This window comes from Rattus norvegicus, chromosome 17 (assembly GCF_021556685.1).
Source record: "Rattus norvegicus strain SHRSP/BbbUtx chromosome 17, alternate assembly SHRSP_T2T, whole genome shotgun sequence".
Lineage (NCBI taxonomy): Eukaryota > Metazoa > Chordata > Mammalia > Rodentia > Muridae > Rattus > Rattus norvegicus.
The window spans coordinates 37,385,034-37,412,231 of record NC_141550.1 but is presented as its reverse complement, the minus strand read 5'-3'; the positions used below and the strand labels follow the sequence as shown (position 1 = coordinate 37,412,231).

The window sequence follows — 27,198 nt, the reverse complement described above, 5'->3', positions numbered from 1 at the left end:
ATCGAGTGGGTGCTGTGCTGTTGATGGTTCTGAGACAATAGTACCAGTCAGTTAGGACAACTGGTGAGACCAAATACGAGACTTGATATCAAAATTCTAAGATTAGAATTACTTAGTGGAAGAAGAGGGGAACTAAAGGAAAATTATACAGATTTAAGGTTTAAAAATCTGAAGTTGAAAGAGTAAGTTTCAAAATTCACAGACTCAGGGCTAAACACTGTGAAAAGCAAGTTCAGGCAGCCCCGCCCTGCCGCTAGGACTAACAGACCATAAAGATATAGAAAAGGAATGCAGGAACCAGCTCGAGTTATCAGGACTGACTCACACCATCTGACAGAAGGGCACCTCCCCCAGCTTACTCAGAGTCACACCTTAACCAGATGTTTTTCAAACCCTGATACGCCCCTAGCTTCTAAAATCCTATATGCTCCAGTCAATATGTACTCTACTGCTGTGCTGTAATCTCACTGTCATGTTTAAATGAGCCAATCACTTATAGCCGCGCCAGAAATTAGCCAATTGTGTATAACCGCGCCAAACCCCCTAGCCTTCCCTATATAAATCCCTGACTTTTGAGCTTCGGGGTCGACACCTCTGTCTCCTGCGCAGGATATGTTTCGGCCTGGAGATCCCCATAATAGATCTCCATAATAAACCTCGCTTTTGCTTATTACAAAAAAAAAAAAAGAAATAGCTTTCATGCTATAAGAATATGCGATTCAAACTTACAATAATGGAAACAACTTAAAGTCCTGCCTAGGTAATGACAGTTATGAATACAAAAAAGGCCTGTAGGGTATATAGGTATTTATTGGCTCTCATATCTTGGTGGCATCCAAAAGTTCACTCATTTAATTTAAAAACTAATTTACAAGAAGAAAACATACTCTTCTCTGGAAATCTATCCAAATTATCTGGGACTAATGAAATGATGAATCTTATATGAGGACTTACTATCTCCATTTTAATGATCCAAGATAATCATTAATTATATTATAAATATTTGTTATGCCTAAGCTAAGTGTGCTGCCCAATCTTGATCAAGAGCTCTCTATTGCAACACATTGAACTAAAGAGAGAAAACTACATCCAGCCAAAATGCCGAGATAAAGAGTTCTGTCCCCATGGATCCATACATATATTCAATGAATCCCATTCATAAGGCTCAGAGACCATTGTAAAAGAAGTGTAACAATCCTGAGTCAGAGGTGAATTGGAGGGTTTGCTGTGAGACTGTGTCTTTTAGTAGTACCAGAAGCTACATACATAAGACCTTACCAACAAATCTACTTCATATGTGATAAACAGTGGCAACAGTAGATATGCAAAAGGGATGGGGAAACAACTGTAGTCCTCAACTTTTCATAAAGATGTGCAGACAACTAAGAAATGCAGAACATGAAAAAATAGTCTTCTGTGAAAAATACAGCAATTACTTATCTATTAACAAATATACAGCATTTCAACACCTACATACAAGAAATATTACAGAGCTTTAGCAGATTTTCAGGAGAGTGCCATGGGTTTTTTTTTTATAATTATATATATATATATATATATATGAATGAAAAATCTACAAATTTGAAAAGCAACATTGAATGATACATGAAAGGCTTTAGAGGGAGGAAATATAAGGGAGAGATGATTTAATTATAGTCTCAGGAATATGTCAAAACTATTGGGAAATATAGGAGTTTAAAGTCTGTCAGCTATGTTTCTATGTCTACCTCTACTGTCCTATGAACAGAGACTATGACATGTGATTATTCACAATGAAGAGGGTTCTTACTGAGGAGTTTTGAAAACTAGGAAAAAGAATTCTTAGTACTTCCTCCTATGAATATTTTTATTCTGCATTTTAAGTAGGACTGAAGCATCTGCACTTTGGTCACCCTTATTCACGAGCTTCATGAGTTCTATGGACTGTATATTTGGGTAATTCGAGCTTCTGGGCTAATATCTACTTAACAGTGAGTGCATACTTTGTGTGTGTGTGTGTGTGTGTGTGTGTGTGTGTGTGTGTGTGTGTGTGTGTGTGTGGTTTTGCTTTTCTTTTCTTTTCTTTTTTTTCTTTTTTTTTCTTTTTTTTTCGTAACTGGATTACCTCACTCAGGATGATATTCTCTAGTTCCATCCATTTGCCAAATAATTTCATGAAGTCATTGTTTTTGCTAGCTGTGTATTACTCTATTGTAAAGATGGCCCACATTTTCTGTATCCATTCCACTGTTGAAAGACAACTGGGGTACAGAGATAGTCAGGTAAATCAGTGGAACAGAATTGAAGACAAAGAAATGAAACGACACACCTATATTTTTCTTGATCTTTAACAAAGGAACTAAAGCCATCCAATGAAAGAAAGAAAGCATTTTCAACAAAGGATGCTGGTTCAACTGGAGGTCAGCATGTACAAGAATGCAAATGGTCCATTTTTATCACCCTGTACAAGCTTAAGTCCAAGTAGATCAAGGACCTCCACATCAAACCAGGTACACTCAAACTAATAGAAGAGAAAATTGGGAAGAGTTTCAAACAAATGCATCCTGGGGAAAATTTCCTGAACCTGAATGTCAATGGCTGATGCTCTAAGATGAAGAATCACCAAATGGCATCTCAGAAAACTGCAACAATTCTGTAAGGCAAAGGACACTTTCATTAGGATAAAATGGCAACCAAGTGATTTGGAAATCACTTTCCAAATCCTACTGCTGGAATTTACTAATCCTACATCTGATAGAGAGCTAATATCCAAAATATACAAACAATTCAAGAAGTCAGACTCCAGAGAGCCAAATAATCCTACTAAAAATGGGGTACAAAGGTACCCCATTTTCAGGTGAGGAATATCAAATGACTGAGAAGTATGTAAAGAAATGTACAACATCCTTAGTCATCAGGGAAATGCAAATGAAATCAACCCTGAGATTTCACCTCACACTAGTCAGAATGGCTAAGAGCAAAAACTCACGTGACAACAGATGCTGATGAAGATGGAGAGAAAGAGGAACAATCCTCCATTGTAGGAGGGATTGCAACCTGGTAAAACCACTCTGGAAATTAGTCTGGAGATTTCTCAGAAAATTGGAAACTGTACTATCTAAGGACCCAGTTATACCTCTCCTGGTCATATATCCTAAATATGTTCTAACTACAACAAGGACTCATGCCCCACTATGTTCATGTTCATAGTAGCCTTATTTAAAATAGCCAGATCTGGAAAAAACCAAGATGCCCTTCAACAGAGGAATGGATACAGAAAAGTTGGTATATCTACACAATGGAGTACTACTCAGCTATCAAAAACAATGATTTCCTGAAGCGTATAAGCAAATGGACTGAACTAGAAAATACCATCCTGAGTGAAATAACTCAATCACAGAAAAACACCCATAATATGCACTCAGTGATAAGTGGGTATTAGCCAAAAACTCAAATCAGCCAAGATACAATGCACAGACCTCATGAAACTCAAGAAGAAGGATGTCCAAAATGCTGATGTTTCACTTCTTCTTAAAAGTGGGAAGAAAAATATTCATAGGTGGGAATAAGGAGGCAAAGTTTGGAGCAGAGATTGAAGGAAGAGTAGGTTTCATTTACATTAATTAAAAAAAGAAAAATGAAAAGCAATTCTCATTTTTATATGGAAAAACCAAAATCCCAGGATAGCTAAAACAGTTCTGCAAAATAAATGAACTTCTAGAGGTATCACGATCTCTGATTGCAAGCTATATTATAGAGCAACAGTATTTAAAACCACATAGTACTGCCAGAAAATCAGACAAGTTGATCAAAGAAATAGAATCAAAGTCACAGAACTAAACCCACACAGGCATGGACACTTGATTTTCTAAAACCATACACTGTAAAAATAAAAATAGAAAGCATCTTCAACAAATAGTACTGGTTTAACAAGAAGTCAGTATGTAAAAATTTTGAAGAAATAATATTTAACTCACAAAAGTTAATCCAAGGGGATCAAAGACACAATCATAAAAGTAAATGTAATAGAAAGAAAATAGGGGAACAGCATTGAACACAATTTTATAATAGACAACTTTCTGAACCAAAGAGCAATGACTTAGGCATTAATTAGGTCAATAATAAATGCGACCCATGAAACTAAAAAAATTTGCAAGGCTAAGGACAACATTAATAGGTCAGAATGTTAGCCTACAGAATGGAAAAATATCTTCACCCACCCTACCTCTGACAGAGGACTAAAAGGAAAAAAAATGTGTGTATGTGTGTGTGTGTGTGTGTGTGTGTCTAGTTATGAGAAATTTACTAATCAAATAATCCACATTAAAATGGAATTCAGAGCTAAACAGAGAACTCTAAGCAAAGGAATATCGACTGATCAAGAAGCATTTAAAAATATCCAATATTAATCATCACAGAAATGAAAATCAATACATGCATAGATTCAACCTTATACACTTCAAAATGGTTAAGGGTCAAAAACTCAAGGGACAGCACATGCTGGTGAGGGTCTAAAGCAAGGGGAACACCTCTCCACTTATGGTCGATATACAAACATGTATAACCACCTTGGAAATCAATTTGGCAATTCTAGGAATGTTGAGAATATATTTAACTCAAAACGAAGCTTTACAACTCCTGGGCATATACCATACTCCTTACAGTTCAACAGGACCATTTGCTCAATCTATGCTCATAGCAACTTTCTTCATAATAGCCATCTACTAGAGGATACATAGATATTTCGCAACTAAAAAATGTAAAGATAATATATTACATTCACACAATGGAATAATAGTCTGCTATTAAGAACAAAGACATCCAGTATTTTGCAGGCAAATGGGTGGAAGTTGAGAATATTATCGTGAGTTAATGCATCCACCAAAATATTTCTTCTATGGAATCACTTAATAGGGTAATAGTCATAAACAGCAGGATAAGTTGGATACAATCTACCAATCCAAAGAAACTGGATAATGAGTAGGAAACAAATGTTTATGTGTGAATCCCATTCAGAATGTAAACAATATAGTCTTTAGAGGTAGATGGACAGAGGGAATTGTTTGAGACTGGTGGTGAGATTTGGAAATGACAAACAGGTGTGGGATGAGGGGAGAGAATCCAAGGCTGGGAGTGAGAAGATAATCAGTGGGGTGCATCTCTCCTGCTAGCAGGAGACCTGTGACAGGGGAGGCTCTTGTGAATCTATGGGAGTCACCCTAGCTGAGACTCCTAGGAGTTCATGTTATGGAAATTGAATTAGCCACTTCCTGTAGTCAGGTGGGACTTCCAATGTTTGGAAGGGAACATCACCCCACCCACAAAAGTGTTAACTTTCTCAAAAAATGAACTGAATACAAGATACATAGAAATAATGATGGAAAAGAAATTGAGGGAATGTCCAACCAATGATTTGCCCAACTTGACCCCTCAATATTGGAAGAAAGCTAATATGGACAACCTTAATTATATTGTTCTATGGTTGCAGACAGGAGCCTTTCATAAGTGTCTCCAGAAAAACTTTGTCCAGCAGCTGATAGAAAAAAAATGCATAGACCCACAGTCAAACATCAGGCAAAGCTTGGGGAGTCTTATGGATGAATAGGAAAACTGAGTGAGTCTGAGTGGTGAAGCACATTAAAAATTCTATGAGGTCAACAAAGTTGGGTCATGGGGGTTCATAGAGATTGAACCAGAAAACAAAAAGTCTGCAGGCACTGATCCTAAACACCCTTCCCTTTTATAAAAGCTGTTCAGCTTGGTCTCCAAGCGCATATCCAATCAATGTGAGCCAGAATGACAGACACTTGTTGCTTCATCAGAGTTTCATGGAAGACTTCCCAAGGGATTGTCAACCTTAAGGCTCCAATGGTTTTAATGTACATATCAAATGAAGTGTGTAGTTTTTTTAATACCATAGTGCAACAAAATTCTTGTTGGACAAGGCAAAATGAAAACATGTAGGACTTAACTATGATCATGCAATTGCGAAGCAAATATATAGTTGGACTTTTGACACATCTTGAAGAGATAATCACTGATATATGCATCCTAAAAGAATTTTAATTTTTAAAAATCATGTTTTGGTAATCTTACACATGAATTCAGTTTATCTTTTTCATTTTCAGCGCTTGCCTCCTTCTCTCTAAGTTCCCTTGAGGCCGTTGACAGCAATTGTATTCTATCAGCTTTGCTTTCACTGTTAACATTGTTTCCTAAGGACAATTTGAATGTAAGTTGTAAGTTATTAAAAATTTTATAATTCTGATTACGATACACGTATTAGTTAAGAAGTTTTACACATTGATTATAATAACTATACTTTTATTATTTTTCTGTAAAATAAATGTGACTCATTGAACTAAGTTTTAATATTGTTTGTTTTATTGACATCTATTGTTTATAATGTATTGATTGGGCCAACCTAACTTTACTGATATATGTTCTGAACACCGATAAGAAAGGAGAGGGGGGCTTCCTGGTTGCTGCCGCTGCAGAGAGCCCCTGGGCAGCACCCCACGAGCGAACCTGAGCCTCGGGACCACAGGCAAGACCAAATTTTCTGCTGCAAGAAAGCTGCCTGGTGAGCTTGGGACACACGGAAGCAGAATTTCTCTAGGACCGGGCACGTTCTGTGTTTACCTGAAGTCCCACACACACGGATCCCGGCCCGCAGCAGCTCTCTGCTCCCAGACCGGTGAGAGAGAGACCCAACCGCCTGGTCAGGTGGGCACTCCTGAGGCTGCAGAGCGGAAGAAACCACCAACACTGCTCACCCCTGCCCACATCCCTGGCCCAAGAGGAAACTGTATAAGGCCTCTGGGCTACCGTGGGGGAGGGCCCAGGAGCGGCAGGACCCCTGCCTGAGACACCGCCAGAACCTGAAGGAAACAGACCGGATAAACAGTTCTCTGCACCCAAATCCCGTGGGAGGGAGAGCTAAACCTTCAGAGAGGCAGACAAGCCTGGGAAACCAGAAGAGACTGCTCCCTGCACACACATCTCGGACGCCAGAGGAAAAAGCCAAAGACCATCTGGAACCCTGGTGCACTGAAGCTCCCGGAAGGGGCGGCACAGGTCTTCCTGGTTGCTGCCGCTGCAGAGAGCCCCTGGGCAGCACCCCACGAGCGAACTTGTGCCTCAGGACCACAGGTAAGACCAAATTTTCTGCTGCAAGAAAGCTGCCTGGTGAACTCAAGACACAGGCCCACAGGAACAGCTGAAGACCTGTAGAGAGGAAAAACTACACGCCCGAAAGCAGAACACTCTGTCCCCATAACTGACTGAAAGAGAGGAAAACAGGTCTACAGCACTCCTGACACACAGGCTTATAGGACAGTCTAGCCACTGTCAGAAATAGCAGAACAAAGTAACACTAGAGATAATCTGATGGCGAGAGGCAAGCACAGGAACACAAGCAACAGAAATCAAGACTACATGGCATCATCGGAGCCCAATTCTCCAACCAAAGCAAACACGAAATATCCAAACACACCAGAAAAGCAAGATCTAGTTTCAAAATCATATTTGATCATGATGCTGGAGGACTTCAAGAAAGACATGAAGAACTCCCTTAGAGAATAAGTAGAAGCCTACAGAGAGGAATCGCAAAAATGCCTGAAAGAATTGCAAAAATCCCTGAAAGAATTCCAGGAAAACATAAATAAACGAGTAGAGGCCCATAGAGAAGAGAAACAAAAATCCCTGAAAGAATTCCAGGAAAACACAATCAAACAGTTGAAGGAATTAAAAATGGAAATAGAAGCAATCAAAAAAGAACACATGGAAACAACCCTGGATATAGAAAACCAAAAGAAGAGACAAGGAGCTGTAGATACAAGCTTCACCAACAGAATACAAGAGATGGAAGAGAGAATCTCAGGAGCAGAAGATTCCATAGAAATCATTGACTCAACTGTCAAAGATAATGTAAAGCGGAAAAAGCTACTGGTCCAAATATACAGGAAATCCAGGACTCAATGAGAAGATCAAATCTAAGGATAATAGGTATAGAAGAGAGTGAAGACTCCCAGCTCAAAGGACCAGTAAATATCTTCAACAAAATCATAGAAGAAAACTTCCCTAACCTAAAAAAAGAGATACCCATAGACATACAAGAAGCCTACAAAACTCCAAATAACTTGGACCAGAAAAGAAACACCTCCCGTCACATAATTGTCAAAACACAAAACGCACAAAATAAAGAAAGAATATTAAAAGCAGTAGGGGAAAAGGTCAAGTAACATATAAAGGCAGACCTATGAGAATCACACCAGACTTCTCGCCAGAAACTATGAAGGCCAGAAGATCCTGGACTGATGTCATACAGACCCTAAGAGAACACAAATGCCAGCCCAGGTTACTGTATCCAGCAAAACTCTCAATTAACATTGATGGAGAAACCAAGATATTCCATGACAAAATCAAATTTACACAATATCTTTCCACAAATCCAGCACTACAAAGGATAATAAATGGTAAAGCCCAACATAAGGAGGCAAGCTATACCCTAGAAGAAGCAAGAAACTAATCGTCTTGGCAACAAAACAAAGAGAAGAAAAGCACACAAACATAACCTCACATCCAAATATGAATATAAAGGGAAACAATAATCACTATTCCTTAATATCTCTCAATATCAATGGCCTCAACTCCCCAATAAAAAGACATAGATTAACAAACTGGATACGCAATGAGGACCCTGCATTCTGCTGCCTACAGGAAACACACCTCAGAGACAAAGACAGACACTACCTCAGAGTGAAAGGCTGGAAAACAACTTTCCAAGCAAATGGTCAGAAGAATCAAGCTGGAGTAGTCATTCTAATATCAAATAAAATCAATTCTCAACTAAAAGTCATCAAAAAAGATAAGGAAGGACACTTCATATTCATCAAAGAAAAAATCCACCAAGATGAACTCTCAATCCTAAATATCTATGCCCCAAATACAAGGGCACCTACATACGTAAAAGAAACCTTATTAAAGTTCAAAACACACATTGCACCTCACACAATAATAGTGGGAGATTTCAACACCCCACTCTCATCAATGGACAGATCATGGAAACAGAAATTAAACAGTGATGTAGACAGACTAAGAGAAGTCATGAGCCAAATGGACTTTACGGATATTTATAGAACATTCTATCCTAAAGCAAAAGGATATAACTTCTTCTCAGCTCCTCATGGTACTTTCTCCAAAATTGACCATATAATTGGTCAAAAAACGGTCCTCAACAGGTACAGAAAGATAGAAATAATCCCATGCGTGCTATCGGACCACCACGGCCTAAAACTGGTCTTCAATAACAATAAGGGAAGAATGCCCACATATACGTGGAAATTGAACAATGCTCTACTCAATGATAACCTGGTCAAGGAAGAAATAAAGAAAGAAATTAAAAACTTTTTAGAATTTAATGAAAATGAAGATACAACATACTCAAACTTATGGGACACAATGAAAGCTGTGCTAAGAGGAAAACTCATAGCGCTGAGTGCCTGCAGAAAGAAACAGGAAAGAGCATATGTCAGCAGCTGGACTGCACACCTAAAAGCTCTAGAACAAAAAGAAGCAAATACACCCAGGAGGAGTGGAAGGCAGGAAATAATCAAACTCAGAGCTGAAATCAACCAAGTAGAAACAAAAAGGACCATAGAAAGAATCAACAGAACCAAAAGTTGGTTCTTTGAGAAAATCAACAAGATAGATAAACCCTTAGCCAGACTAACGAGAGGACACAGAGAGTGCGTCCAAACTAACAAAATCAGAAATGAAAAGGGAGACATAACTACAGATTCAGAGGATATTAAAAAAATCATCAGATCTTACTATAAAATCCTATATTCAACAAAATTTGAAAATCTTCAGGAAATGGAAAATTTCCTAGACAGATACCAGGTATCGAAGTTAAATCAGGAACAGATAAACCAGTTAAACAACCCCATAACTCCTAAGGAAATAGAAGCAGTCATTAAAGGTCTCCCAACCAAAAGGAGCCCAGGTCCAGACGGGTTTAGTGCAGAATTCTATCAAACCTTCATAGAAGACCTCATACCAATATTATCCAAACTATTCCACAAAATTGAAACAGATGGAGCCCTACCGAATTCTTTCTACGAAGCCACAATTACTTTTATACCTAAACCACACAAAGACACAACAAATAAAGAGAACTTCAGACCAATTTCCCTTATGAATATCGACGCAAAAATACTCAATAAAATTCTGGAAAACCGAATTCAAGAGCACATCAAAACAATCATCCACCATGACCAAGTAGGCTTCATCCCAGGCATGCAGGGATGGTTTCATATACGGAAAACCATCAACGTGATCCATTATATAAACAAACTGAAAGAACAGAACCACATGATCATTTCATTAGATGCTGAGAAAGCATTTGACAAAATTCAACACCCCTTCATGATAAAAGTCCTGGAAAGAATAGGAATTCAAGGCCCATACGTAAGCATAGTAAAAGCCATATACAGCAAACCAGTTGCTAACATTAAACTAAATGGAGAGAAACTTGAAGGAATCCCACTAAAATCAGGGACTTGACAAGGCTGCCCACTCTTTCCCTACTTATTCAATATAGTTCTTGAAGTTCTAGCCAGAGCAATCAGACAACAAAAGGAGATCAAGGGGATACAGATCGGAAAAGAAGAGGTCAATATATCACTATTTGCAGATGACATGATAGTATATTTAAGTGATCTCAAAAGTTCCACCAGAGAACTACTAAAGCTGGTAAACAACTTCAGCAAAGTGGCTGGGTATAAAATTAACTCAAATAAATCAGTTGCCTTCCTCTATACAAAAGAGAAACAAGCCGAGAAAGAAATTAGGGAAACGACACCCTTCATAATAGACCCAAATAATATAAAGTACCTCGGTGTGACTTTAACCAAGCAAGTAAAAGATCTATACAATAAGAACTTCAAGACACTGAGGAAAGAAATTGAAGAAGACCTCGAATATGGAAAGATCTCCCATGCTCATGGATTGGCAGGATTAATATAGTAAAAATGGCCATTTTACCAAAAGCAATCTACAGATTCAATGCAATCCCCATCAAAATACCAATCCAATTCTTCAAAGAGTTAGACAGAACAATTTGCAAATTCATCTGGAATAACAAAAAACCCAGGATAGCTAAAGCTATCCTCAACAATAAAAGGACTTCAGGGGGAATCACTATCCCTGAACTCAAGCAGTATTACAGAGCAATAGTGATAAAAACTGCATGGTATTGGTACAGAGACAGACAGATAGACCAATGGAATAGAATTGAAGACCCAGAAATGAACCCACACACCTATGGTCACTTGATTTTTGACAAAGGAGCCAAAAACATCCAATGGAAAAAAGATAGCATTTTCAGCAAATGGTGCTGGTTCAACTGGAGGTCAACATGTAGAAGAATGCAGATCGATCCATGCTTATCACCCTGTACAAAGCTTAAGTCCAAGTGGATCAAGGACCTCCACATCAAACCAGACACACTCAAACTAATAGAAGAAAAACTAGGGAAGCATCTGGAACACATGGGTACTGGAAAAAATTTCCTGAACAAAACACCAATGGCTTATGCTCTAAGATCAAGAATCGACAAATGGGATCTCATAAAACTGCAAAGCTTCTGTAAGGCAAAAGACACTGTGGTTAGGACAAAACGGCAACCAACAGATTGGGAAAAGATCTTTACCAATCCTACAACAGATAGAGGCCTTATATCCAAAATATACAAAGAACTCAAGAAGTTAGACCGCAGGGAAACAAATAACCCTATTAAAAAATGGGGTTCAGAGCTAAACAAAGAATTCACAGCTGAGGAATGCCGAATGGCTGAGAAACACCTAAAGAAATGTTCAACATCTTTAGTCATAAGGGAAATGCAAATCAAAACAACCCTGAGATTTCACCTCACACCAGTGAGAATGGCTAAGATCAAAAACTCAGGTGACAGCAGATGCTGGCGAGGATGTGGAGAAAGAGGAACACTCCTCCATTGTTGGTGGGATTGCAGACTGGTAAAACCATTCTGGAAATCAGTCTGGAGGTTCCTCAGAAAATTGGACATTGAACTGCCTGAGGATCCAGCTATACCTCTCTTGGGCATATACCCAAAAGATGCCTCAACATATAAAAAAGACATGTGCTTCACTATGTTCATCACAGCCTTATTTATAATAGCCAGAAGCTGGAAAGAACCCAGATGCCCTTCAACAGAGGAATGGATACAGAAAATGTGGTACATCTACACAATGGAATATTACTCAGCTATCAAAAACAACGACTTTATGAAATTCGTAGGCAAATGGTTGGAACTGGAAAATATCATCCTGAGTGAGCTAACCCAATCACAGAAAGACATACATGGTATGCACTCATTGATAAGTGGCTATTAGCCCAAATGCTTGAATTACCCTAGATCCCTAGAACAAACGAAACTCAAGACGGATGATCAAAATGTGAATGCTTCACTCCTTCTTTAAATGAGGAAAAAGAATACCCTTGGCAGGGAAGGGAGAGGCAAAGATTAAAACAGAGACTGAAGGAACACCCATTCAGAGCCTGCCCCACATGTGGCCCATACATATACAGCCACCCAATTAGACAAGATGGATGAAGCAAAGAAGTGCAGACCGACAGGAGCCGGATGTAGATCTCTCTTGAGAGACACAGCCAGAATACAGCAAATACAGAGGCGAATGCCAGCAGCAAACCACTGAACTGAGAATAGGTCCCACATTGAAGGAATCAGAGAAAGAACTGGAAGAGCTTGAAGGGGCTCGAGACCCCAAAAGTACAACAATGCCAAGCAACCAGAGCTTCCAGGGACTAAGCCACTACCTAAAGACTCTACATGGACTGACCCTGGACTCTGACCCCATAGGTAGCAATGAATATCCTAGTAAGAGCACCAGTGGAAGGGGAAGCCCTGGGTCCTGGTAAGACTGAACCCCCAGTGAACTAGTCTATGGGTGGAGGGCGGCAATGGGGGGAGGGTTGGGAGGGGAACACCCATAAGGAAGGGGAGGGGGGAGGGGGATGTTTGCCCGGAAATCGGGAAAGGGAATAACACTCGAAATGTATATAAGAAATACTCAAGTTAATAATAAAAAAAAAAAGAAAAAGAAAGGAGAGGGGGAAGGGGGATGTTTGCCCAGAAACCGGGAAAGGGAATAACACTCGAAATGTATATTAGAAATACTCAAGTTAATAAAAGAAAAAAAAAGATGAATAGGGTTTTTAGATTTGGACATTAAAAGACAATGTTTCTTTATTAGATTTTAAAATTTACATTTCAAATATTATCCCCTTACCCAATTTCGATTTCCCATTCATGACACTTCTAATAATATCCCTCCTTGCCCTTATTCTATGACGGTACTCTAAGATCAAGAATCTACAATTGGGATGGTGGAAAATTGCAAATATTCTGTAAGGCAAAAGACATTGTCCTTAGGACAAAACGGCCACCAACAGATAGAGAAAAGATCTTTACCAATCCTACATCTGATAGAGGGCTAATATCTAATATATACAAAGAACTCAAGAAGTTTGATTCCAGAGAATCAAGTAACCCTATTAAAAATGGGGTACAGAGCTAAACAAAGAATTCACAGCTGAGAAATGTCAAATGGCTGAGAATTACCTAAAGAAATGTTCAGTGTCCTTAGTCATCAGGGAAGTGCAAATCAAAACAACTCTGAGATTCCACCTCACCCCAGTCAGGATGGATAAGTTCAAATATTCAGGTGACAACATATGCTGGGGAGGATGAGGAGAAAGAAGAACATTCTTCCATTTTTGGTGAGATTGAAAGCTGGTACAACCACTCTGGAAATCAGTCTGGAGGTTCTTCAGAAAATTAGACATAGTACTAACTGAGGATGCTGCTATACCCCTCCTGGTTATATATCCAAAAGATGCTCAAATATATCACAAGGACACATGCTCCACATTGTTCATAACAGCCTTATTTGTAATATCCAGAAGGTACAGATAACCCAGATGCCCTTCAACAGAGGAATGGATATAGAAAATGTGGTATATCTACACAATGGAGTTTCACTCATCTATTAAAAATAATGACTTCATGAAATTCATAGACAAATGGATGGAAATAGAAAATCTCATCCTGACTGAGGAAACCCAATCACAAAAAACCAACCAAACAAACAAACAAAAACAAACCAAAAAATCCGCACATGGTATGCACTCATTGATAAGTGATTAATCCAAAAGCTTGGCTTGCCCAAGGTATAATCCACAGACTACATGAAGCTCAAGAATAAGGACAACCAAAGTGTGGATGCTTCAGTCCTTCTTTTTTTAATTTATTTATTCTTTTATGCTACAAATATACTGTAACTGTCTTCAGACACACCAGAAGAGGGCATTAAATCCCATTGCAGATGGTTGTGAGCCACTATGTGGTTACTGGGAAATGAACTCAGGACCTCTGGAAGAGCAGTCAATACTCTTAACTGCTGAGCCATCTCTCCAGTCCCCTTCAGTCCATCTTAAAAGGGGGAACAGACATATTCATAGGAATCGATTTGGTGACAAATTTTGGAGCAGAGAATGAAGGAATGGCCATTTAGAACTTGCCATATATATACAGACAGCAAACCCAGACAGAAAATATTGCTGATACCATGAAGTGCCGGCTGAATATTTTTTTATTTTTTTAAAGCCTATACATTATATCCACATATGGATTTGAAATATATACAATTAAAAGCAAATGCTCTACAATGAACTGTCTTAGAGCATCTCCCAAGCAGACACGGTAAATGTGCACTTAGCAATCTTTCCCAGTTATGAGACAGTTCAATATTTTGAGATAATGTATAGTGTACTTTGTGTCATAGTCTAGACAGCTGGAAAGGTTAAATATTGCCAAAAATTTATGATTTTTATTACTTGATTTTAAGAATGAAAGATAGTCCCAGCTGGGAAATTCTTCCTTTATCTCTGCTGTAGGGAAGACCTAAAAATTAAAATGATAATGAGTTACTTGTTGTTAGAGCTTCTTTCTTCTTATTTCTTTTGTATTTTATCAGAGAAATACACTCAGAAATGAGCTGCTTCTACCAAAGTTATAAGTTTTCATTTATCTAAACCAAGAGACCCTCAAGCCCTTGGACATTTTGAGCCTGTGATGAAGACTCATGTGCATTTCTTCTAAAATGTAATTAATTGCATTGGAAATATGCCCTTTAAGAAGAACAGGAAAAGCACTAAATTTCTGTTAGATTCTGGGCCTATGGAATAGCTCTTATCAGTAATTCCTTCAAGAAATTCTTATATGTCCTATCATATGTATTTCACAGAGGTCGATATGGACAAATATTCTACTAAATTTAACCTCCAATAGGTCTATGTATAAAATTCTCACAAATTATGAGGATCATATTATAATTGTGATTGAAGGGCCAGATCTCTTGCATGTAACCTGGAAAGGTGTACTTTAACTGCCTGTGAGGAACAACTGTGTTTCATTCTTATCCCTAGATTGGAGAGAAATGAGAAGCATATGTAAATATTGGAGATGCCAGCAAACTATTAAAAGCACTGGTTCTCAAATTTTCAAATTCTGTTATCATTTAATATATTTCCTTATGCTCTGGTGACCCCCTAACCATACATTTATTTTTGTCCTTAGTTAATTACTTTAATTTTCCAAATTATTTAAATATCTGACATGCAGGATATCAGTTATATGACCCCTGCGAAAGGGTCATTTGGCCCTCAAAGAAGTCATAATCCACAGATTAAGAAACACTGTCTTATGGAATGATTGTGAACAAGATCAAATATGTATATTTCTTCCTGGAGACATAAGGTATTTTAGAATTGATACTTGTTATTCTTGTTAATTTCCACACTCTCCTATATTATGAGTGAAAATAAAATCCTGGGAAGTGCTCACCTTGGTGAGTATCCACCTAAGGTCATCCAAAAGTTGTCTGTTGTTCTCTTCCAGATCCTTAGCTTTAGAGAGGATAGTTTCAGGGACACCTTCCATGGCACTCAGTTCAATTACCAGATGGAATAGAGGGCTGATCCATGAACCCACAAAATTGATCGACATTTTTAAATACTCTTCGATCTGTGAAACACAATTGAGCAATTGCATTAAATAGTTTCAGTTTAGCAGCTTAGATACCTATAATATTTATGGAAAGAAGCTGAATTACAATGTGGATTTATTATGTGTACATGACACCCATATAGAAGTTACACACTTTGGCATTATAACATTAAACAAGTATATTTTCTAAAAACTAAAACAAATAATGGGAATTTCCTGTTAGCTGTTTTCTGAAGTTAGGTCATCATATTTTCTTCTCCCCATGCATATCTAAGAGTTTCCTTTCCAGTGACCTATTAACTATTGGTTATTCGTTTATCAATTTCTACAATGATTTTTGCTAATACTCAATAGGAACCAATGAGGCTTGACTCATAATAGATACAGGGGTAAGTGCTTAAAATCATTTTCAATAATGGATTCATGTATACCATATATACGGTAAGAGCTATAATACAATGAAATAGCACTGATATGATATGTAGAACTATCTGTCAAGAATTTGGAAGTTGTTGCATCCTGAAGACCATAGACTATTATATCACATGACTACTCTGCTCATCTTGTTTTCAGTTAATAGAATAATGAATAGTTATGTAAAAAGAAATAGAACAAGGCAGATTTGAATATCAAGAAGGAGGATAGTGTTCAGGATAATGAAGAACTATCATGAAGAATCCATTAGTAACATATAATAAATAAAGTCATATTGTTATCACTGATGGAGGAATGGGTATATATCCATGCACAGTCAGTTTAGCTCAAATATTCCTATACCAATAGCAGTTAAATTTGAATCTTTTGTCTTCCCTTAAATATCATTCTGTAAATGGTACATTTAAGAATTTGCTACACAGTTTTTGGGTATTTGATTTCACTTGTAATTTATCAGTACTAAAATGTACTTATATACTTTACCTTCATTTTTTTCTGGAAACCTTATTAGTGTAAAATGCCTTTAATAACTGACAGTACCACAAACCCAATGTACTGCTTCGGGAGTTCTGTGAAAAGCACAGGAAAGAAACTTACATCAATATTTACTCCCCTAGATTTGGGTTTTGCACGATTTGAATGGCAGTAAGTTCCAGCTTTGAGAACAGTCTCGTCCTTCCTAATCAGTTGTGAACTCTGCAAATGAAACAGAAAACAGAGTTCAGAAATCATAAAAAACTGTATGAACAGAATATTAATGCATTTCATTGGATCTTTAAATTTTAACATAAGAAATTCACAAAATACAGATATTGAAGAGTTAAGAAACTGTCATGTAGTTTTGTGTCTATACATTGTACGTGCAATTTAATTTAATTCTTCATTAAAATTTGAATATTTAATTCCTTCCTCTTTTATTCTTCAATTTCAAAAGTCACACCAAGGAAGGCAGACATTAAAAAATCAAATTAATCAAAATCTAAGTGATTAGTTATTACCACTGCTTAATATTTCAGCATGAAGACATAACACATATTTATTTAGCTTTCTCTTTTCTGTTAAAAAGAACTGACATTTCTTTTCCCGGACAATAAAAACATAAATTAATTAATTTAACGCTGAAGAATATGGCTGGCCATGATTATAATAGTTATAGAATGAAATTGTATCACAAAAATAAACTATTTTACAGTAATTTCTATGTAATCTTAAAGTCAACAATATATACAAATATTAATTAATAGAATGTATTGAATTAGTGCTTGTATAATTAATAAATATTTAACTTAGTTTATTTAATTACTAATTTATTACTCTAATGATGCAAAAATCAATGTTTTAGCAATAATTTAGTAAGAATTAATGGTTTAAAAATTGTAAATAATTTAATAATTAATATTAACTTGTCTTTATTTCAATTAATCAGCTAATTCATGACCGGTTAATGAATAATTGTGAAGGTTAAGAAGTTGAAACACTGAATATTAAGAACAGGAAATACAAACACTTTATAATGCTTTCTCTTCTAAAGCACAGTCTTTAACATGAGGTTCTTATTGGGAAGCAGCTAGAAGAAAGTAAGGTACTTACAAGATCTGCAAACTGTCTAGATGAGAATTGGTTCTGGAACTGAGTCATGTTAAGGAGAGAGAAATAAAATCTAATCATTAAAAACATGACAACAGGTTTATTCCAAACTGAGACACAGTCTTTTGATGCCCATCATGTTGAAGGTTTGCCTGTTTCTGTAGTTGCTTTTTTTCTGACCTTGAGAAATGTCAATCACTAAAAGGGGGATGGATACAGTTTTATTTCTTCCCTGTATTAACAAACTCTTATCACTATATATTTTTAAATTACAATTGCTAGTATTTATGGGCTTCTTGTAAGGCTAGATTTCTCTCTCTCTCTCTCCCCTCTATATTCTCTCTCTCTCTCTTTCTCTCTCTCTCTCTCTCTCTCTCTCTCTCTCTCTCTCTCTCTCTCCCTCTTTCTCTCTTTCCTCCTCACTTCCTTCCATTATTTCAGTACTTATTTCTGGACACTTCACCGTTTCCCTTTATCTCTGTTACAAATACATTGCTCACAGTACTATACATATTTTACAGTATGTACCTTCAGTATGCTGAGTGAATACGGCAATAGAGTTACATGATCTTGAATCCCAAACAGTAAATGATAGTTAATAATATCACAATCAAATAATATAATCTTATAATAAAGTAGAGAAAATATATAAATAACATTAGATACTATTAAATTTCATGATACTGTCCAATTGGCCCTGTCCTTGTTTCAATAGTTTGGGCATCTTTTACCTATAAAGCCGTGTTTTCTAATACTTTGTATCATGATGTTTTGTGTTTTTCATTCTAGTACAGTTTATGTATTAGTATGGAGGTTTAGGTACTTACGAACTCTACATATAACTGGTCAGATAGATTACGGAGGGTTTCAGCTCTCTGGGTAGCACTGTTAAATGCTTCCCGGAGGGGGTCCCAGCAGCCACCGTCTTCCACCATACATGCAGGAATTGATGCAGCTTTCTCCCACAGGAGCAAGTTTGAAACCACCAGCATCAGGAGTGTGCCAACTACATAGAAACAAAACCCAACTTAGAGATGGTGTATTAATCTGAGTTCTCCTCAGACCAGACTGTTGTATCTGGCCAAAGGATTGTAGTTTTTAGATTTTTTTTCATGTGTTTGGTTTTGGTTGTTGTTTTCTTTTTAATTTTTTCCATCTTGACTCTATACTGGATAGCTACAATGGCATATAAAGTCACTCTAAATATTTAGGCTAGTAATTGAATTTTTCTGAATAATAGTTTAAGGTTCAGGTTATTTCACATATTTTGTATTGTATAAGAAGTATTTCTGAATACTAAAAGTCTAAAATTTAAATTAGTTCTATACTTGTATTTTGACTCATATATTTTAAATGATTTCGTATCTTTGGAATATAAGCTCATTTTCAGTTCCAAACATTTGAAGAATGTGCAGTTTTAAATCATCATATCTGATACCAATGTTTTAGAAACTGTGGTACAGGGATATAACAGTTTACTTCATTGCTTCCTCTATACATTAGAAAATAAATACAACCATAATGATTATTATTAAGGAGTCGAGGAGATGTTGTTCAATATATATTAGAACTGCTAACATAATAAAGTCCATTTGAGATTTTATCTCAGAAACTTCAGATCATTCTTTATAAAGTTGATCTGCCCAATAATTTTCTCAGAAGATTAGACTCTCTTAATGTGATCTGAACATATTCAGATTGGGGAAAGCTTACATGTTCAATTTGTTTTTCTAATGGCTTATTGTTGGCTAAGGTAGAAGTCAGAACACCAACTATCAGTACTTTTTATTCACAATCACAATTCTATTTCTTCTGCCTTGAGATAAGATTAATTAGATCCACTAATCTTATACACTCCATATTTTCCAATATCTAAAATTTCAAAACATTGTCTATTTGAGATGCATTGCTTTTTGCTCAGGAAAATGTCTTTTGCATTGGAAGCTGCTAAATGTTTCCATCAGTCCCACTCATTGGACACCAGGAACATGTACATACTTCTTTCTCCTCAAGAGAGAAGACAAGACAACACAGACTCTCTTTGAACAGTGTAACAAGTTTCAAGTTAAGTGATGTTGAAAACTACTAATTCAATTGTCTCCTGTAACCTTGTACAATTTCTTTCAAAAATATGTTAAAAGTTAATATAAAGTCTATGCAGTAATCTTCGCCTGGAAATCTATGAACAAATATCCCTTCACACCCAATAGAAGATCAAAGATTCCAAATAAAGAATTCCATTAAAATAAACTCTTGAAACCCCTGAACTATGTACTTTTACTAACAGAGGCACAGGTGCAGAGAGATTTACTTACAGAAGGAAGGTTGACTCAATGCCAGTTCCATCACTGGGGAGCCCTAAGGAGGCTGAGTTCTGTCTCTGCAGATCTGCTTCACTGGAGTTGTACATTCAGTTAGTTTCCTGATCCTATATATTCTATGGGATAACCCCCAGGGCTTGCACAGCCATGCGACAACAAGAAGTCACTTATAGAAATAGTCATTCAACCACCATGTCATATATCTTCAGGGGATGTTAACTGTGTTGCTACATCATTCTTAATAGTGTCTGGATAGTTTCTCTTTTCTTGTTTCTACATGTTTATCCTTGTGCAAATTATTTCTGAAATCTCTGAGGCCACCTCATCTGCCTGATTAGAGCTGATCATGTCAAATCATGAGGAAATCATTGCTCATGATTACTTCACATTGCTCAGATTCTTTTATTCTTTGTTTAATCTTTTTCCTAATATTTATTAAAAGAAATATATTCTTCCTTGAATATTTGACCAACCTACAGCACCATTAGTCAATAATCCACAGTGATATGAATTCTTTTAAAGTTAGTCCCATAGTGGCTTCCAGGCTCTGGCATCTAGTCAACATTGAGGGGTCCTGTAACTCAATGCCAACGAAATATCCTAACATTGTTGAAAGAGAGTACTTGCAGATTAAAAACTGTAAGCAAATCAGTTAGGTCTAATATTTATACAAAAGAAAATGCAGCTACAAGAATATCATGAGGGATTTCAGAAGCCTACTTTAACATAGCTCTTCAGAAGGTAACTCTGACCTCCAGATCATCGACATCTCAGAGATTTAATTCAATAAAATATAATTCCCAGGAATCCCATTTTCTACATGTATTTCATTTCCTTTTTATCAAATTACCCATTTATTTGCATTGCAATGGTTACCCCCATCACCATTCACCCCTCCTGAAGCTCATCATTCCATCCCCCTTTCTCTTTGCTTCTGAGAGGGTGATTTCCCACACACCCACCCCACCTACCTCATCCCAGACATCTAAACACTACTCTGGAGCATGAAATTTTTACAGGTTAAGCACAATCTCTTTCGTTCTGTCAAAAAAGACCTTCCTTTAGTACATATGTCTCCACGGCCATGGACAGTGTACTCTATGTATGCTCTTCCTATGGTGGCTTAGGCTCTGGGAGGTCAGAGATACCTATGTTAGATAAAAGTATTGTTCTTCCTTTGGGGTTGCCATATATTTCAGCTCCTTCAATCTTACCCCTAACTCTTGCAAGGGTTCCAGGACCTCAGTCCATTAGTTGGCTGTAAGAATCTGCATCTGACTCAGTCAGTTGCTGGTAGAGCCTCTCAGAGGACAGCCATGTGCTGCTGTCTGCAAGCACAACATGGGGTCAGTAGTAGTGTCATAATTTGGTGTGACTGCATGGGATGGATCCTAAGTTGAGCTCATTGCGTGGCCTTTCTTTTAGTCTCTGGTACATTTTTGTCCCTGGATTTCTGTTAGATAGGAACAATTCTATATGAAATATTTTGAAGAGTGGGCATTTCTATGACTCAACTGGCTGTTATGACTATCTATTGGAGGTGATCTCTTTAGGTTACATCTCCCCAGTGTTGGGCATTTCAGCCTATAGTCACTCACATTGAGTCCTGGGTGCCTCTCACTGTCTCCCACTCCCTACTCCTGCATATTTAGATTCATTATCCCAGCTCTCTGGGATTCTGCCATGTATCTTTGTATGTTTAATACTCACTCCTTTCCCCATACCATTACCCTCTCCTACCCAGGTGCTTCCCTGTAATTATATGTTCCTACTACTAAGTGGGACTGAAGTGTCCATACTTTGTTCTCGCTTATTATTCAGCTTCATATGGCCTGTAAATTGTATCGTGAATTTCTTGTTCTTTTGGCTAATATGCACTATCTGTGAGCATATACCTTGCACATGTTTGGGGTCAGGGATAACTGACAGTGGTTGACAGCAATGACTATTCTTCCAGAAATCCTGAAGTCAATTCCTAGCAAGCATATGGTCATTTACAACCACTTGTACTGGGATCTGATGACCCCTTTGGGTACATCTGAAGACAGAGACAATATAATAATATCTATAGCCTAAACTCTCAAAGTTTCTTTAAGACCTGCATGTAGAATTCTTTTAGTTTTTTCACAAAATGTGTAAATGTGTACAGGTTGGATTTAGGAAATGGAAGCTTAACCGAAGTTCAAAACTTTTACAGACCTACTGTCACCTGTGTCTAGACAACATAAATTGGCTTGATGATTCTACATTCACATGGACATTATTCACAGATTAGCAAAGGTATTACACAGAATGAACAAGCCTTGAGGTTATACGAGTGGTTTCTTCCAAATCATAAGACTGTGTGGAGTAGCATGGATGAGATCATTACTTCTGTTGTAAGCTTATAACCTAAAGACAGCCCTCTGTACTCTTTAGGTTGCTTCTCCTAAGACTGACATGTGATTATTAAGAGGTACCATTTTGCTAAGGGAGTGGGGCCCACTCAGTTCTAGCAAATCTGTCGTCTCTTCAGAAGTCTGTTAGCATTCAATAATCTCTTGCCTGGTCGTATGCTGTCTAGTTGTTGATCTGTCAACAGTATTTTAGGAAAGTGCTATGACCTGCATTAAGAATCTCCTCCCAACAGATAGTTATATTTTCAACAACATGTTAAACATAATTTACATAACCTGAAACAGAACACTGTAAACTTAAGTGTAGTCTACCTCTCTTCTTTGCATACACCACCATAATCCTATGTACACTAACAATTGTACACAGATGAATGTAAGAGGGAGAGATAATCACCAACTACTAAGGCAAGCTGTATCTTTTCTTTTTTATTCCTTGATCTGTTTTATCATTATTGCATTTTTATTTTTCTTCATGATTTTTGATAGCCATGATTTCTAATAAACTTGGCTAATGGATTAGGGCGGTTTATTGATGAATCCTTAAAGATATACTCAGCTCCACTTAATATCCAGACATAAGAGCAGTGGTAGTCAATCTTTTAATTTTAAAACTACTGTCCATTTAAGACATCACTTTCCGACAGCAGTGAGATCAAAAGAATACTCTCTCTCATTTTCTACCTCATGGAGTACTGTTATTCACTTACAGCGTTTCTTCTGCTAATACTGTAACTTCTTATCAGATCAACATTGCTCTTGAGGATCCTAGATGGTGGCAGGACAAATATTACCACATTTGTTTTCCCATAAGCCCAGTTCTTATATATTTTCTGTTTTCTGTGTGTATTTTTTGTTATATTAGAACTTTATATTTCTTATCTTTATTAACATGACAATTTCTTATTTACATTTCGATTGTTATTGTTCTGTGTAACTCTCTGAAGAATTGGATTGGTATTTTTATGGGGATTGCATTGAATCTGTAGATCGCTTTTGGTAAAATGACCATTTTTACTATATTAATTGTGCTAATCCAAGAGCATGGGAGATCTTTCCATCTTCTGAGGTCTTCTTCAATTCCTTTCTTCAGAGGCTTGAAGTTCTTATTGTACAGATCTTTTACTTGCTTGTTTAAAGTCATACAGAGGTATTTTATATTTTTTGGGTCTATTATGAAAGGTGTTGTTTCCTTAATTTATTTCTCGGCTTGTTACTCTTTTGTGTAGAGGAAGGCTACTGATTTATTTTAATTAATTTTATACCCAGCCATTTTGCTGAAGGTGTTTATCAGGTTTACTACTTCTCTGGTGGAACTTTTGGGATCACTTAAATATATTTTCATATCATCTGCCAATAGTGATATTTTGACTTCTTCTTTTCCGATCAGTATCCCCTTGATCTCCTTTTGTTGTCTGATTGCTCTGGCTAGAACTTCAAGAACTATATTGAGTAAGTAGGGAGAGAGTGGGCAGCCTTGTCTAGTCCCTGATTTTAGTGGGATTGCTTCAGGTTTCTCTCCCTCAAGTTTAAGGTTAGCTTACTGGTTTGCTGTATATGGCTTTTACTATGTTTAGGTATGGGCCTTGAATTCCTATTCTTTCCAGGAATTTTATCTTGAAGGGGTGTTGAATTTTGTCAAATGCTTTCTCAGCATCTAATGAAATGATCATGTAGTTTTGTTTTTTCAATTTGTTTATATAATGGATTAAGTTGATGGTTTTCCATATATTAAGCCATCACTGCATGCCTGGGATGAAGCCTATTTGATCATGGTGGATGATTGTTTTGATGTGCTCTTGGATTCAGTTTGCAAGAATTTTATTGAGTATTTTTGTGTCGATATTCATAAGGGAAATTGGTCTGAAGTTCTCTTTCTTTGTTGGGTCTTTGTGTCGTTGAGGTAAAAAAGTAATTGTCGCTTCATAGAAGGAATTTGGTAGCGCTCCATCTGTTTCAATTTTGTGGAATAGTTTTGATACTATTGGTATGAGGTCTTCTATGAAGATCTGATAGAATTCTGCACTGAACCCCCTCTGGACCTGGGCTCTTTTTGGTTGGTAGACCTTTAATGACTGCTTCTATTTCGTTAGGAGTTATGGGGTTGTTTAACTGGTTTATCTGTTCCTGATTTAATTTGGTACCTGGTATCTGTCTAGGAAATTGTCCATTTCCTGAAGATTTTCAAGTTTTGTTGAATATAGGCTTTTGTAGTAGGAACTGATGTATTTTTGAATTTACTCTGATTCTGTAGTTATGTCTCCCTTTTCATTTCTTATTTTGCTGTTTTGGACATACTCTCTGGGTCCTCTTTTTAGTCTGGCTAAGGGTTTATCTATCTTGTTGATTTTCTCAAAGAACCAACTTTTGGTTCTGTTGCTTCTTTCTATGGTCCTTTTTGTTTCTACTTGGTTGATTTCAGCTCTGAGTTTGATTACTTCCTGCCTTCTACTCCTCCTGTGTGTATTTGCTTCTTTTCGTTCTAGAGCTTTTAGGTGTGCTGTCAACTGCTGATATATGCTGTTTCCTTTTTCTTTCTGCAGGTACTCCGAGTTATGAGTTTTCATCTTAGCACAGCTTTCATTGTGTCCCATCAATTTGGGTGTGTTGTTCCTTCATTTTCATTAAATTCTAAGAAGTCTTTAATTTCTTTCTTTATTTCTTTCTTGACCTATTTATCATTGAGTAGAGCATTGTTCAACTTCCATGTATATGTGAGCGTTCTTCCCTTATTGCTATTGAAGACCATCTTTAACCCATGGACGACTGATAGGACGCATCAGATTATTTCTATGTTTCTGAATATGTTGAGGCCTGGTTTATGGTCAATTTTGGAGAAAGTACCATGAGGTGGTGAGAAGAAGGTATATCCTTTTATTTTAGGATAGAATGTTCTATAAATATCTGTTAAGTCCATTTGGTTCATGACTTCTCTTAGTCTGTCTATGTCTCTGTTTAATTTCTGTTTCCATGATCTTTCCATTGATGAGAATGGGGTGTTGAAAATTCCTACTATTATTGTGTGATGTGTACTTCTGCTTTGAACTTTAGTAAGGTTTCTTTTATATATGTAGGTGCCCTTGTATTTGGAGCATAGATATTTAGGATTGAGAGTTCATCTTGTTGGATTTTTCCTTTGATGAGTATGAAGTGTCTTTCTTTAAGTTTTTTGATGACTTTTAGTTGAAAATGGATTTTATTGGATATTAGAATGGCTACTCCAGCATGCTTCTTCAGACCATTTACTTTGAAAGTTGTTTTCCAGTCTTTCACTCAGAGGTAGTTTCTGTCTTTGTCTCTGAGGTGTGTTTCCCATAGGTAGCAGAATGCAGGGTCCTCATTGCGTATCCAGTTTGTGAATCTATCTTTTTATTGGGGAGTTGAGACCATTGATGTTCAGAGACATTTAGGGAATAGTGTTTTGGATGTGAGATTATGTTTGTGTGCTTTTCTTCTTTTTGTTTTGTTGCCAAAACGATTAGTTTCTTGCTTTCTCTAAGGTGTAGCTTGCCTGCTTATTTTGGGCTTTTCCATTGATTATCCTTTGTAGCGATGGATGGGTAGAAAGATATTGTGTAAATTTGGTTTTTTCATGGAATATCTTGGTTTCTCCATCCATTTTTCCCGAATACATTAACCTGGGCTGGCATTTGCATTCTCTTAGGGTCTGTATGACATCTGTCAAGTATCTTCTGGCTTTCATCGTCTCTAGTGAGAAGTCTGGTGTGATAGTGATAGGTCTGCCTTTATATGTTACTTGACCTTTTCCCCTTACTCCTTTTAATATTCTTTCTTTATTTTGTGAATTTGGCATTTTGACTATTATGTGATGGGAGGAGTTTCTTTTCTGGTCCAATCTATTTGGAGTTCTGTAAGCTTCTTGTATGTTTATGGGCATCTCTTTCTTTAGGTTAGGGAAGTTTTCTTCTATGATTTTGTTGACAATATTTACTGGTCATTTGAGCTGGGACTCTTTACTCTCTTCTATACCTATTATCCTTAGGTTTGATCTTCTCATTGAGTCCTGGATTTCCTGTATGTTTTGGTCCAGTAGCTTTTTCCGTATTAAATTATCTTTGACTGTTGTGTTGATGATTTCTATGGAATCTTCTGCTCCTAAGATTTTCTCTTCTATCTCTTGTATTCTGTTGGTGATGCTTGTATCTACAGCTCCTTGTCTCTTCCTTTGTTTTTCTATTTCCAGGGTTGTTTCCCTGTGCCCTTTTTTTATTGCTTCTATTTCCATTTTTAATTCTTTCACCTGTTTGATTGTATTTTCCTGGAATTCTTTCAAGGATTTTTGGGATTCCTTTCTATAGGCTTCTACTTGTTTATTTATGTTTTCCTGCATTTCTCTAAGGGAGTTCTTCAT

The 27,198-nt window shown here is 36.9% G+C and overlaps 1 protein-coding gene across 1 annotated transcript; it reads right to left on the bottom strand.

The window, feature by feature from the left end:
- Positions 1–14,300: 14,300 nt before the first annotated feature.
- On the bottom strand, positions 14,301–20,505 carry Prl8a5 (prolactin family 8, subfamily A, member 5). The gene is given in 6 exon segments (NM_173110.2): positions 14,301–14,986; positions 15,929–16,108; positions 17,123–17,221; positions 18,116–18,154; positions 18,940–19,118; positions 20,428–20,505. Coding segments are annotated over 6 exon segments (717 nt in total). The 5' UTR covers positions 20,459–20,505; the 3' UTR covers positions 14,301–14,797.
- Positions 20,506–27,198: the final 6,693 nt, after the last annotated feature.